Below are 14,876 nucleotides of genomic sequence, written 5' to 3'. Positions count from 1 at the left end.
GTGATTCGACCATTCGAACACCTCATGATGACTTCTTGGTTACTTAAACACAATGTTCACAAAGAAATTACAACATCAACATCACCACTTCAACAACAGAAGAAGAAAGCAACTCAACCATACAAATTCATAAGATTGGACTCATAGGTATTAATTGGTATTGTATAATCATCAATATCATCACAACTTGTACATGTCATCATTCATGTACCTGATTTGTACAATTTTCTTTAACAAAGTACAGAAAATATGTAACACGAAGAAAGGGGGGGATGTAATGATATGAATCACTGTGCATACACAAGGGGTTAATGTAAATACACTACAACTAAGTAACCACTAGAGGGAGCACCAGAGATGTCATGGCAGGCAGACACGCAACCAATGCGTCATTAGAACAGGACAAAACCAATGGGTAATCAGGACATCCAGAGGTGGCATACCACAAGGGGGCACTACACGACCCATATAAAAAGGACAAGGCACACAGGTGCGGCCTCTTCCAACGACAGAAACCAAGAGAGCAGGACAGGGTTGATTATCAGCAATATCACACCCTAGCACATGGTCGAGAGCAAGCTTGTATAGTTAGCAGAATAGACTGAGTTACTGGAGGCAGATTAGTAGAGAACACACTTAAGATCATTGTTAATCGCAATAACATAACACAACTAACACTGCTTTTTCCATCTCCCAAATTTTTGAAATTAATAAACCGAAGTGTTGAAAGAAAATGAAAAAATATATATATTTTTTTAAAACCCTATTATTTTTCTCCTGGGTTTTACTTGCAGCAGCATTCTGAAGAATCCTCTTTGATTCCTGGCGACTCCAGAACAATCCTGGAGGGAGTGTTAACCGAAGATATAATTAACATGATTGTGTTCTTCACAATGTTGTAAATCTCAGCAGCCATTGATCAAAAAACAGACTGAAATTCCTTGTACAATGATAGGCCTATGATCCAAGAATGACATTCGTTGTGCCATTAGATGACCCTTTAACATTTACTGAACATTTGGAATTCTATATCGGTTTCTCTCTCCTTCAGCAAATTTCCATTACCTCGCTGAAAGGGATTGATATTTACTCGGTACAGCACACCGGGATCCTCTGGAATGTAATGGTGACTGACGCAGCACCAGATACCTGCCTTTTTACCCCAAACACTTTGTTTTAAAATTAACAACTGAGCTAGCATAATCTTCCAATTGGAGAAGAGAGCTCCAAACTTTGACCACCCTTTGTGTGAAGTGTTTCCTGAAAGGCCCCCCTCTAACTTGGTGACTCTGCGCCCTATCCAAAATCCTCAACTGGCAGAAATAATTTATTTTCATCTACCCTCTGTCCATCTGAATATCTTCAAAACATTGATTAAACATATGAGAGCAAAAATGCAGGAGCATGATTGGGGAATACAACCTATTGATTGAACCCATGTAGCTTTATTCCCCGGTGCACATACAATGGAGGTCCAAGGAGCTCTGAGCATTGGGTTTCAGATCCCATCATAGTGAAGCCAAGGCTGTGTGAGGATGCAACAACAGTTGTTGCAGTGAAAACCTGATTCCTTACTTTCATATGCAGATTGCCTAATGACTGCAGTGCGCTGAATCAAGGACACCTCATTTATCCTTTTGTAATATGGCAAGCAGTTCACTTTGAGGTCAGCTATGGCAACACGTCTAACCCATTATGGTGGAGCCTTAGAAGGCTGTGTGGTACTTGAGAAATGAGTGTTGTATACCACAATTTAACCCCCTTAAATTTAACAATGAATTTAAAAAACATTTTTTTTTTTTTATTTTTTTAAAACAAGAGAGGGGGAAGGGGAGAAACAAAAAATGGTGGAGCTACAAGATTAACAGTTAACATACCCCCTCCCCCAAAATATACAACATGACAGTGATCAATTGTGAAGTGTTTGTTTGGCACTTACCATCCTCGAATAACTCTAACTGAAATGATGGCAGGAAACGGCCATGAAGAGCAATCAGACACATCACAACTAATTTCTCTTTGATAACCAGAGAAGTTTGGCTTGTCGTAAATGATGATCTAAATCATGAGCAATGGGAGGTTGAAAAGAAAACAAGTCAGAATTAAAAGGAATTGATCTTCTCCACAGACAGGACCAGTTACAGGTTTCATCACCCACGTACGGACAAGTTTGTGTGTCTTTGCGCATCGCAAACAATGGAGAGTTATATAAAATTTATGGTACATAAATAAGTAATTCAACCCAACTACTCTGGATCAGTGTTTATACTCCATGTGAGCTTACTCCCACCCTTGTCCATTTTAACCTCATCAACATATCTCTTATTTATTTCTTACTCGTGTAATCATCTAGATGCCCCTTAGATGCATTTGTGGTGCTTGCCTTAACCACATGGGTGGTACGGTAGCACACTGGTTAGCACTGTTGCTTCACAGCACCAGGGACCCAGGTTCGATTCTCGGCTTGGGTCATTATTTGTGCGGAGTCTACACATTCTCGGTGTGTCTGCGTGGGTTTCTTCCGGGCGCTCCCGAAAGACGTGCTGTTAGGTGAATTGGACATTCTGAATTCTCCCTCAGTGTACCCTAACAGGCGCTGGAGTGTGACGATTAGGGGATTTTCAGAGTAACTTCATTGCAGTGTTAATGTAAGCCTACTTGTAACACTAATAAAGATTATTATGTGGCATGAGACATGCAGCTTCTAACATTGCAAAGGATAGTAATAAGCCTGAGGATTGGGAGAATTTTAGAAGCTAGCAAAGAATAATCAAAAAAATGTATGAAAGGGAAGACAATGAACAAGAGTTAAATTAGCAATAAATATGAAAACAGACGGATGTTTTGCAAGTATGCAAAATGCAAGCGAGTAACAAAAGCAAAGTTGGTCCCTTAGAAGCTGAAACAGGGGAAAGTATAGTGGAAAATGAGAAAGTAACAGAGGTATTAGACAATCTTCACAAAAGAAGATACAAAACACAAACCAAAAAAGTGAGGAACCTAGTGGCTCATGAAAGTGAAGAATGTAAACTAATTAATATCAATAGAGTTAAAGTACTGGAGAAAATAATGGGATTATGAGCTGACTAATCTTATGGACCCGACATCTAAGGGTCAAAAAGAGATGGTTGCCATGATAGTGCATTCATGGTTGTGATCTTTCAAAATTGCTTGGATCCTAGAATGGTCCCAATGGATTGCAAGGTGGCAAATGTAATACCAGTATTCAAGAAAGCAGATAGAAGACAGGAAACTATAGGCCAGTTAGCCTGACATCTGTCATGTTGAAAATGCTGTAATCCAATATTAAGCAGGTTTACCAACGCTCTTGGAAAACCATGATTAGGCAGGGTCAACATGGTTTTAGGAAAGGCAAATTGTATTTGAAATATTCAACAAATTTACTGGAGTTTTTTGAGCATTTAACTAACAGCATATTTGACGGGGAAATTACAACATTTAAGAAGCATTTCGATGAGCACTTGAAATGCCATAGCATACAAGGCTACGGACTAAGTGCTGGAAAATGGGATTAGAATAGATAGGTGCTTGATGACCGGTGCAGTCACGATGGGCGAGATCTTCCGGCTCTTCAAGCCAGCAGGATCTTCTGGGATTCTCGGTGGCTTAGGGTGGATCCAATGGGAAATTCCATCAATGGCTACGGAACCAGAAGATCCTGCTGCCGACCAATGGCAATCCGACTACCGGCGCTGAGAAACACGCCACTGGGAGGCCAGAGAATCTCGTCCCATGACTCTAGAAGTAGTACATTTGGATTTCCAAAAAGGCATTCGATATGGAGCGATATAAAAGGTTGTTATACAAGATAAAGGTTCATGAGATGTGAAGTTTTTGCCTGCAGATTTCATTCCTCATCATTCCTGGTTGACTGGAGGAGCTCACCTTCCTGTGGTTGGAAGGTGAATGGGTTCAAGAGCCATTCCAGGACTTGAGAGGCATGGAAGTAGCATTCATCTGGCTCCATTTTTTTTAGCTACACTACTCATTTTTTTTAAGAAGTTGTTGGTTTCATCTCCTTCGCCAACTGGCTACAAGGAGTTGAACACCTGCCTGATTCAGTGGAGGCAAAACATTCCCAAGACACGATCGAAAAAAGAACAAAATTGACCTCCTGTTGATGAGACAAACCCCCCTCCTTCAAAATGTTGGCTGCTGATTTGCTTCACCACTATACATGGGACCTTGACGTGTGCAAACTGGTTTACCATGTTTATCCACAAAATAACAGTGAGTAGACAAAGTGATGACACTTGGGAAGTCCTGAGTGGGTGAAAGGAACTATGCTTCATTTTGATAAACTTCAATTGCCCATGGGCTGTATAAAATAGAAACTCTTTAACAAATACTAATGTTTCGCATTTCCCGATTCAGCTTCAAGTTTCATCCTCGTTGCCATTTATTTCACTCATAAAATCTTACAACACAGGAAGAGACCATTTGACCCATTCTGCCTGCTCCAGCTCTTTGAACTTGTCCCATTGCCCTTCTCCATTTCTAAAAGCCTTGAAACTTTCTCCCAAGTATTTATCCCAATTCTTCCTTGAATGTTATTGCTAATACTGCTCCTGCCATTCTTTCAGGCATCATATTCCAGATCATTATGACCTATTCATAAAAAGCATTCTCCTAGTCTTCCCTCTGACTCTTTTGGCAATTACAATATATCTGTGTCGTCTGGTTCCTAAGACTTCTAACAGTGGAAACGTCTTACTCTATCAAAGCCGTTTGTTATTTTCAACATTTATCTTAAATATTCCCTTATCTGCTCTAAGGAGAACAATCCTAGTTTCTCCAGTTCCTGCATGTAACTGAAGTCCCTCGTCCCAGGGCATCATTTTGGTAAATGTCCTCTCCACTCTCTCCAAGATTCCGACAACCTTCATGGAGTTCAGAAGAATTTCATTGATCGAATTGCTCCAGGGAAGATGCTGGGGTAGGGGTAATGTCAGTGGATGAGTAATCCAGAGATTGTAAAGATTATGAGAGTTGATTTTTAAAATTTTTTTAAAACAGGTCCTGAACTATGGAAGGAAGATGATCAGAAGGGTGTTGCAGGGGGAAAGGCAAGTTCCTGGGAAAGGCCGAGCCAGAATAGAAAATAGGTGCTGAGACTGGGTTTCAACACAGCGAAGAGGGTTTGCATGGTGTCACTGGGGCCCATAGAGGGTCATCAGATGAAATCTCCAAGGGCCACTGATCCTTGTAGCATCAATGAAAGAAGCAACAAATATTAGCATAAAGGAATAGTGCACTGAGACAACGTGTACATTTAATTTGAACTGAGCAGGTCTAAGAAACTTTTTATGCAATTTATAATTCTTACCTTGCTAGGTCGTGGGTTAATTTTTCTCTGGTCCTTTGGCATACATTTCTGTAAAGCAAAATATATATATAAAATTTTTGATAATTAGAGCTGTTTCTCAGTGAATGACACACATACCTGTCAAATGTGCAGTAAGGGTTGAAATAGAGTGTGTGACTATAGCACGCACGATCAAAGAATTAGCTTAGATGTCAAGAATAATTATTTGCCTAGAAAATTGAATACACAGACAAAAAATTAAAAGAACATCCATTACTTGCCGTTAATAAACGGCGTCAGCGCTCCACAGAGCCTCACTGATGGTTAAATCATTGAAATCAAAAGAGCCTGAAGTGATCATTTGGATTGGTTAACTAATACAAAATGGAGCACACAATGGAATGGAGCACACAATGGAAAGTAAGAGTGGCTGATAGCATGCTCAGAGTTCAGCGCAGTGAGTGAGATGACAAAATTAGCCATGATTTTCAAAAAAAAGAGGATAAAAAGGCAAGCCAGAATTCTTGTTCCTGATTACAATCAAATGACTCCTGACAGAATGTGCACAAGTGAGTATGTTGCAGGAACGACAGGATTGGGCTCAGTGCTGATACGTTTCAGAGCCTGTCAACATTTACTATCTAGGTGTATACCTGAAGAATGGTCACTTAGATGAGGTATGGGAAGGGAGCCATCACTTATGGGGCCAAATTAAGAGTTAATATCTGAGGTTGCATTAAATGGACATGGAAGCTATTCAGCTTCCCCAGACATTTTCCCTTTGAAAAACCCACAAATCCGTCAAAATAAACAAGCACACATTATCCTTTACAGCCGTGCCAACAAACCCTCATGAGCAGAATTTATTAGAGTCCTTGAACACACCCAGAGCTTAGCCATCTGGCAAAGATGTCAAAAAGTGAAACAGGTGGCTGAGCTGAACTTCAAAGTAGAAAGTTGAAGCAATGGAACATTTCACACTCTCAAAAAGAATTTCAATATTGTACAACGCATAATAACACTTTTTCCAGTGGACAATGTACAATGTATGGTAGAGTGGATCCTAATGCATCTGAACATTTTTGCACTAAAGCCCATCTGACATACAATCGGCCTTGTGTTGGGACAGGAAATCTAGGCCTTAGGAGCTAGTTTGCTGGGACATGGAGCCAGTGGAGTAGCAATTTATGGAGTGGCATGGGATTGGTAAAATCATCTTGAGGGAGGATTGGATCTCAGGCTGAAAATGGAGCAATTTCAAAATAATTCCCCTCTTTTCCTCTATTTTGATTCCTATCTTCTTCCCATCTTCCCTGAAAGCACAAAATGAAACTTTCAATCTTGATGGGGAAGTAGAGCCAGCAGTAGCTGACTGGCTACCCATTATACACCCTTGCCCAGTTCAGATTGTAGATGGCATTCTGGGATGCCTATTGGTGGAGTGCTGAAGAAATGAACGGTCTGGTTTGTTTTTGTTTCCTGTGTTTATTGAATAATGCCAAATCCAATGAAGCCATTTCATAGGCAAAACTAACCCCATGTTCTGTCAGCTTGTCTGCCACTTCCTAGAATTGATTTTGGTTCTGTTCTTGGTGTGCAGTCGTTTACCCATGTAGAAATCCAGCCCCATAACACAAATTGTTCAGTGACTTTGATGTATTAACACTAGGTGATGAATGTAGAGAAGGTATGGGGTTGGAATAGAGAAGCGGAGGCTTTGTGGAGAAGGATGGAGGCGGGTTCGTGTAGGGGGTTGGGTTCACTGGTGATGGTGCCACTCCGTTGGCTCCAGGCAAAGTATTCGGGGAGTCCGGTGGTGGTGGCCACACTGAATATTTGGAGGCAATTCCGGCAGCACTTTAGGTTGGGAACGGGGTCAAGGTGATGCCAATCAGGTGGAATCACTGTTTCAAGTCGGGGAGGATGGATGCGAGGTTCCGGGGATGTGAAGAGACTGGATTAGGGAGATGAAGAATCTGTTTCTAGGAGGGCAGTTTGCGACCTTGGAAGTGTTGAAGGAGAAATTTCGATTGGTGCGGAAGGAGAGTTTTCGGTACATGCGTGTGCAGGAATTTTGAAAAGCAGGTTTTTCCAACCTTTCCAATAGTGCCCACCTCCTCATTGCTGGAGGAGGTGCTGTCAGTGGGGGAGTGGGGGGGGGGGGGGGGGGGGGCGGTGTTGGAAAGGTGGGTGTCTTGGCAATTTGTAGGAGGATTCTAGAAGAGGACAAGGTGCCCATGGAGGGGATTAAAGGCCAAGTAGGAGGTGGAGTTGGGACTGGCATTAGAGGATTGTGGTGAGAGGTGCTGCGGAGGGTGAATTAGCACCATTCGGCGGTCTTATACGTAGATGTAGAGTCCGGTCCCCTGGAGACCATATTCACCCATGTAGAAATCCAGCTCCATAACACGAATTGTTTAGTGACTTTGATGTATTAACACTGGGTGATGAATGCGGAGAAGGTATGGGGTTGGAATAGGGAAGCGGAGGCTTTGTGGGTAAGGATGGAGGCGGGTTTGTGTAGGGGGTTGGAGTTGGGTTCACTGGTGATGGTGCCACTCTGTTGCAGATGAGTGTGGGGGCAGATGTTTCAGTCTTGCAGATGAGAGGGGCCAGATGTTTCAGCCTTTACCTCGCTGATTGCTCGCAGGCGGGTTCTGTTGGGATGGAGGTCAGTTTCTCTACCCCGTACCTCGGCGTGGCTAGGGGACCTAATGGAGCTCTTGGCGCTGGAGATGATGAAATTTGCCATGGGGTGGGTGAGTGATGGATTCCACAAAAGTTGGGGTTTGTTCATTTTGCATTTTGGAGAGCTGGTTATCATCGACCTTTAAAGGGGGAAGATGGTGATGGGGGTCTTCCTGTGTAGGAAGTTTAATATGGTGGGTATGTGTTTTTGTTCTCGTAAAATGTTGAAAATTGGAATAAAAATACTTTATAAAAAAGTAGTTTATGATATATTACATGTTGAATACCGTCCTCCAGGAATTGTTCGATCCCGGCCCAGGGTCACTATCCGTGCGGAGTTTGCACATTCTCCCAGTGTCTGCGTGGGTATCACCCCCACAACCCAAAGATGTGCAGGCTAGGTGGATTGGCCACGCTAAATTGCCCCTTAATTGGAAGAAAAAGAATTGGGTACACTAAAAAATTTTTTTTTTTTTTTTTTTAAAAAAGGAAATGGGAATAGGCAGATTATTAGGAAAATGCATTGAATCCCTGTATGGTGATCAGGAATGGGAATTGTCAGGAAAAAAAAAAAAAAAGAAGAGAGAGGGTGCACACTTTCTACTCACCCGCACATCTGGAAAAGCTTTTCTTGGATATCCATTGGCTGAATGCGGACCTAAATTAGAAGGTAAAGAAATTCTGGGGAACTGAACATTCCTGCCAGTATCTGACAGACTTTGGTACCCAGTCATCAGCCTGTCAGGGATGCTGGAGGGCAGACTATGCATCTTGGTATCCATTAAACCCTCTTCAAACATGCCAGCAAGGAATGTTGTTGTTGGAAGGGGGTTAGGGACCATTTCTTTTGTGCCAGTATCCTCAAGTGACAGAGTTCTGCGTACAAGGTTTGGCGGTGTGGTCGATGGACTCGCAGTTGTTGATTTCAGGTTACGATCCAATGACCTGCTGGAGAAGGATTCTATGGGTTTTTTATAATCAGCGTACAACATGCTGCTATTAATTCGAGACCACCTGTTTTCTGCACCCAGCACTGCTTTGTTTTCTGAATTTGCATTTAACTCCAGCTTGGTCTTTTCCAGAAAACTCGTTTGGAAGACTATGCTGCTCTCTGCAGAAGCACGTTGGGTGCCAATTATCGGCTTATCCTTGAGTTGCATCTTCATCATCTCCAAAGGGGTGAGACTTTCTTTTTTCGGAGTTTTTGAGAAATCTTTTCGAGGGACCGGTGAAACAAGTTGGGAGGGGAGGCTTGGCAAAGGTTTTCTACCAATAGCCAGAGTGTTCGACTGCTGATGTGGTGCCTCAGCGCTTGATGACAAAGGTAGAGGATTCTTTGAATTGGTTTGATCTTCTTCTATTGGAGGCAACATGGAAAAAGGAGGAGTGATAGAATGTGCCCTCTGGCTTCTCGGACTTCTGTTACGACTCAAGAGCATGGGAGAATCCAAGTTACGAATGGCATCCACAAACCCATCTATTTCCGATAGACTATCAGGGTAGTCTGAGACATTTGTGGGCCATTTCTCACTTTGATTCTGACTGAAGGAGTCAGTAGAAGACAATTCATTCTCCAGAATGAGATTTCCAGATGGTTGGAGTCGTTGCTCATCACTTTTCTCTTGTCCTGTCTTCTTGGATGTATACTGGAATGTCTGTGCTTGAGACTCTGGATTAACTACAATGGAACTTCCAGCCTGGAAATCTTTTGAATCTTCAGCAGGGTCTTGAACAAGAGCATTTCTTGAATGGAGACCAGGTTTTTCAGTAGTGTCTTCTTTGAATGAATCCAAAGAGTATTTTGGGGTGCTTTGAGGGAACCCATTTTCAGGATTAAGAAGAGGGGTTCCAACCAGCTGTGGTCCAGGAACTTGATCCAATTTCAACGCTGCTGGTACACTTTCCTCAGTGGCTGGAGTTTGAAGTTTTTCAAACACAAGACCATTCTGGTCAGGGTTCGGTTGATGGAGAGTATTTATCAGTTGAATATGTCCAGAGGAATCCACATTCTGCAACACATCACCTCGACCTTGAGACTCTATACTGGGCTGTTGCGCCGAATCACTTCCAATTCTCCCACTGTACAGAGGTGAATTCACAGTGCTTTGGCTGGCAATGTTTTCTGCAATGTTACACTGTGCTGGAATGCCTGACAGAGGGAGGTCGCTTCCATTCACAACACTGCCTTCATTCGGAGTGGATATTTGAGAAACTTTCGATTCTGCAACGCTCGGTTCCAAAGAGCTATTTTGAGATTCTGACACTCCGCTCCAGGTGTCACTGAGCCCTCCATTACTTTGTTGCTGCACACTACTGTTTGAAATGGCAGATGAGTCAGGGCTCACTACAGTATGAGAAGACACACGTGTGAAGAGGGGCTCTGCAGTTTCAGCTCCTATTTGGCTGCTGCTGTTCATTGTCCCAAAGTTATCAACTGCCTCTCTTCTTGTACTCTCTTTGTTGCTTTCTGAGCCTCCTGTTTGATGAAGTGGCCCGGGAAAACTCACCAACTGCAGACTTGTTTTGCTGGGAAACATAAAATTGGCAATGTGCTTTTAGAAAAAGTGTTGTGGCAGAGACCTTCAAGACACAAGCAACCTAGACACAATGCATCAAAAAGAGAAAGAACACTTAAATTTATTGAAAGAATAATGTCAAAAGCCTGGAACTTTTTCAATAGAAAGGAAAATGCTGAGGAGAGACCTGACTGTGCTGTTGAGATTCTGCAGAGAATCTCTAAGGTACATGTGAAGAAAATATTCCCATTTGTGGGGCATCCAATACTCAAGACAATAAATGTATTAGTGACTGTCTGTAAAGCTGCATTGTGAAATGAAACTGGGCGAGCTCAATCCAAGCACAAAACATCTTCACATTCAACAGACCCTCCTCAAACTCACACAGACTGTCAATCCCTCTTTAAAACTCTCACAGGCCCTCATACTCACTCAGGCCTTCAATCCCTCCTCAAAACTCAGACCCGCAATCCCTCTTCAAAACTTTCACAGATCCTCAACCCCTCCTCATACTCTCTCTGGCTCACACTCCCTCCTCGTGCTCTCAAACACGCAATCCAAAACTCTCACACGGACCCTCAATCCCTCCTCAGAATTCTCAGAGACCCTCAGTTCCCTCAAAACCCACAGATCCTCAATCCCTCCTCGTACTCTCAGATCCTTATAATAATAATATAATAATAATCGCTTATTGTCACAAGCAGGCTTCAATGAAGTTACTGTGAAATGCCCCTAGTCGCCACATTCCGGCGCCTGTTCGGGGAGGCCAGTACGGGAATCCCTCCTCAAAACGCTTTCAGTCCCTCAAGCCCTCCTTAAAACATTCAGACCCTCAATCTCTCCTCAAACTCTCTCAGACCCGCAATCCATCCTCAAACTCACAAAGACCTTCAATTCCTCCTCAAACTCACAGACCCTCAACCCCGCCACAATCTCTCACAGACCCGCTACCCCTCCTCAAAATTCACACAGACCTTCAATTCCTCCTCAAAATTCCCAGACCTTCAATTCCTCCTCAAAATTCACATCGAGACTCAATCCCTCATCAAACTCACAGACCCTCAATCCCTCCTCAAAACCTTCACACATCCTGAATCCCCCTCAAATTCACACAAACCCTTAATGCCCCCTCAAACTCACACAGATCCTCAATCCCCCCTCAAACTTACACAGATCCTCAATCCCTCTGCAAACTCACACAGACCCTCAATCCCTCAAACTCAGACCCTCAATCCCTTCTCAAACTCACAGCCCCTCAATCCCTCCTCAATCTCACAGACCCTTAAACCTCCTCAAACTCACACAGACCCTCAATCCCTCCTCAAACTCACAGACCCTCAATCCCTCCTCAAACTCTCATACACAAAGAACTTCAATTCCTCCTCAACAAAGACCTTCAATTCCTCCTCAAACTCACACAGACCCTCAATCCCTCCACAATCTCACACAGACCCGTAATCCCTCCTCAAAATTCACACAGATCTTCAATTCCTCCTCAAAATTCACACTTTCAATTCCTGCTCAAAATTCACATCGATACTCAATCCCTCACCAAACTCACAGACTCTCATTCCCTCCTCAAACTCTCATACACACCCTCAGTTCCCTACGCAAACTCGCACTCCACCTCAGCACCTCCTCAAACTCTCACACGGACCCTCAAGTGCGCCCTAAAGCTCGCACACCGGCTGAGGCAGTAACCCTTCCAAACTCACTCTTAGTTCCTCAAACTCCCACACAAAAACTCTCAGACACATGCAGCGACAAATGCGTCCACGGATCCCTTATCCCTTTAACACCGAACAGCAACTTCCTCTGACAGCGAGGCAGGTGCATTTTTCGATAAAGTTTATTTCGACGCATTCCGGGTGCTGGCAAGGTAGGCAGGAAGCTCTCAGTGAGAACACTGTTACCACCTGAGCAGCATCCTCCCTCCCCCCACCCGTAGCAGCCATCAGGTAGCAGTTATCAAAGTGATGGGACAGCAGCAATGGTATCATCAGTAATACCTCCACGAAGCTTTCCAACTAACAAAAGATGACAGAAGCAGAGAGTGAAACATCACCAGAGGTCAGACCCAAATAAATCAGTGTCTTTAACAGAGGATTGGAGTGGGTTAGATCAGTGTGGAGCACTCACCTTGCAGTCTGTTTGCTGGGAGGTTGCTGTAGGAAGCGGCTGTAACCCGGCTCCCTCACTCTGGGAGCTGGTTGGAAAGTTTGTCCCCCGGGATGTGTGGAATTCTCTCCTCTTTTCCCGTATCCCATGCCGGTGTAATGACTGCACACACCGAGAGGCGTGTCCGGTACATTCCACTGACATTCCTCAGCACGGCCAATGGGAAGTGGCCCGATAGGTTTGTCCTCTGCCTGGAGGTGTGCCTCTGCCATCGGTACCAAGTGGGATCCCGCTCTCTCCGGGGCACCTGTCACCTCCTGGACTAAGCCACCCGCATCCCAGTCGCCCTCGCCCTCCCCACAATCTTCCTCCTTGGTCAGGGTGATGAGAATGTCGTACTTAGTCCTTGCACTGCCTTTATTCCGGGGCTGCCTCTCTGGGAGCTGGAGCGACTCACTGTGCTGGGCAGGGAGAGTTGTGGGTTGCTGCAACTGGGGGGAAATAGGCAGCCGGGACGTGTGACTGTGTCCCTCCTCTTTACCTGAGAAAGTATTTAAAACATCCTCGGCCCAGCCAGGGAGTTTCAGCTCTGCAACCGAGATTATTGGAGAACTGGTTTGGTGTTGGCTGACAGGAATGTGGTCGTGGCTGCTTTCGGGGTGTGACTGGAGCCGTTCGGTCTCCCAAACCCGCTGCTCACAACCCCGACCATCTTCTAAGTGACTGGCCCCTTCCCCGCCCCGGCTGTGTGGCCGCTGCCCCCGCTTTGACCCGGTGTGTGAGCGTGCCGCCTCCTTCCCGGATTGTTTGCCTCGCCTGGCTGCAGCTGCCTTGCGGGGTAAGGCAGTGAGGGAGCCCAGGACACTGGCGCCGCTCTCCCGCCACCTCTGTCCACTCGCACCTCCAAACACGCTCAAAGTATTCCCCCCGCTTCTCAGGTCCGACTCGGATAAGCTGAAGTAACGTTTCTGTGTGGGCAAAAAAATAAAAACACAAGAGCATTAAAAGTGGGGTTGTTTAAAAAAAAAAATCACCACATTCCTCCTGGAGGTAATTGTCTGTCTCGCTGCGGTGAATTTCCTGTTGATTGTCAGTGCTGTCAGAATCAATTAGTTAATTACCAATACCATGATGGGTGTCACCCTACCAGTATGGGCGTTAACCGATTCACTCAACAATCCATCACGTTTCAGAGAGTCAGGTTTCACCAACAAAATTCCCTCTCTTCAGACGTGCCTGTTAGGTAATTTGGACATTCTGAATTCTCCCTCTGTGTACCCGAACAGGCGCCGGAGTATGGCGACTCAGGGCTTTTCACAGTAACTTCATTGCAGTGTTAATGTAAGCCTACTTGCGACCCTAATAAAGATTATTATCCCTGCAACCTCCTCCAGACCTACAAACCTCCAGGTTTTCAACCCTCCAAATTCAGACCGCTGGTACGTTCAAAGTTTTAATCCCCTCGCTTTTGGCAGCCAATGCCTTCAGTTGCGTGGGTCCCAATGAAATCCCTCCCAAAACCTCTGTCTCCCCCCACCCCAAGCCAGTGTACCTCACATCACTGAAGGGGAATAATACATACTCGCACGTGAGCTCTGTTTCTCTCTCCACAGATGCTGCCAGACATGCCGAGTTTTATCAGCATTTTTGGTTTTTATTTCGGATTTCCAGCATCTGCAGAATTTAACTTCAGATCTACCTGGGCGACCTGGTTCCTCACTTCTTCTGATGAATCATGTGGCCTAGTGTCAATTTTTTTCATTAAGCTCCTCTTGGAATGTTTGGCTATGTTAAGCACGCTGTATACATGCAGGTTATTGTTAGGCGAATGGGACTAATTGTATATGATGGAGCTGATCTGATGCCCACAAAAGCAGAAGGTATTTGGACACACTGGGTACCATATTAGTGTTGTTCTCCTCTTTACAGCAGCTAAGGCCACCAGGTTCCACAGCTAATCTAAGCTAGGTGCACAGATCCCATATTGGTCCTTCAGGTTTTTAGGTGACTTACATTCCAAACCCATGTGTCTGTGGTTACATTTAGCTGTAGATTCGATGAAAGTGGAGAAACTGTTCCTGCCCATGGGTGCATTCAGAATAAATACAGGGGAATAAATACAACAACATCCTTGGGGTTACCATTAACCAGAACTGGACTAGCCATTTAAAGACTGTGACTGCAAAACATGTCAGAGGTCCATGATTCTGAGGCGAGTAACTCACCTT

At 44.3% G+C, this 14,876-nt stretch overlaps 1 protein-coding gene across 1 annotated transcript in view; it reads right to left on the bottom strand.

The window, feature by feature from the left end:
* The window catches only part of LOC140415020 (uncharacterized), a 132,752-nt gene that overhangs the window by 48,791 nt on the left and 69,085 nt on the right, over positions 1-14,876 (bottom strand). Inside the window, exons 3-6 of the mRNA XM_072501025.1 lie at positions 12,670-13,616; positions 8,623-10,540; positions 5,348-5,395; positions 1,940-2,058 (exon numbers count right to left, since the gene is read on the bottom strand). Of these exons, the coding sequence (XP_072357126.1) occupies positions 1,940-2,058; positions 5,348-5,395; positions 8,623-10,540; positions 12,670-13,616 (3,032 nt within the window). The remainder of the gene's footprint in view (positions 1-1,939; positions 2,059-5,347; positions 5,396-8,622; positions 10,541-12,669; positions 13,617-14,876) is intronic.

This window comes from Scyliorhinus torazame, chromosome 1 (genome assembly GCF_047496885.1).
Source record: "Scyliorhinus torazame isolate Kashiwa2021f chromosome 1, sScyTor2.1, whole genome shotgun sequence".
Lineage (NCBI taxonomy): Eukaryota > Metazoa > Chordata > Chondrichthyes > Carcharhiniformes > Scyliorhinidae > Scyliorhinus > Scyliorhinus torazame.
The sequence above is the reverse complement of the archived record's forward strand: the minus strand, read 5'-3'. Positions and strand labels throughout refer to the sequence as shown.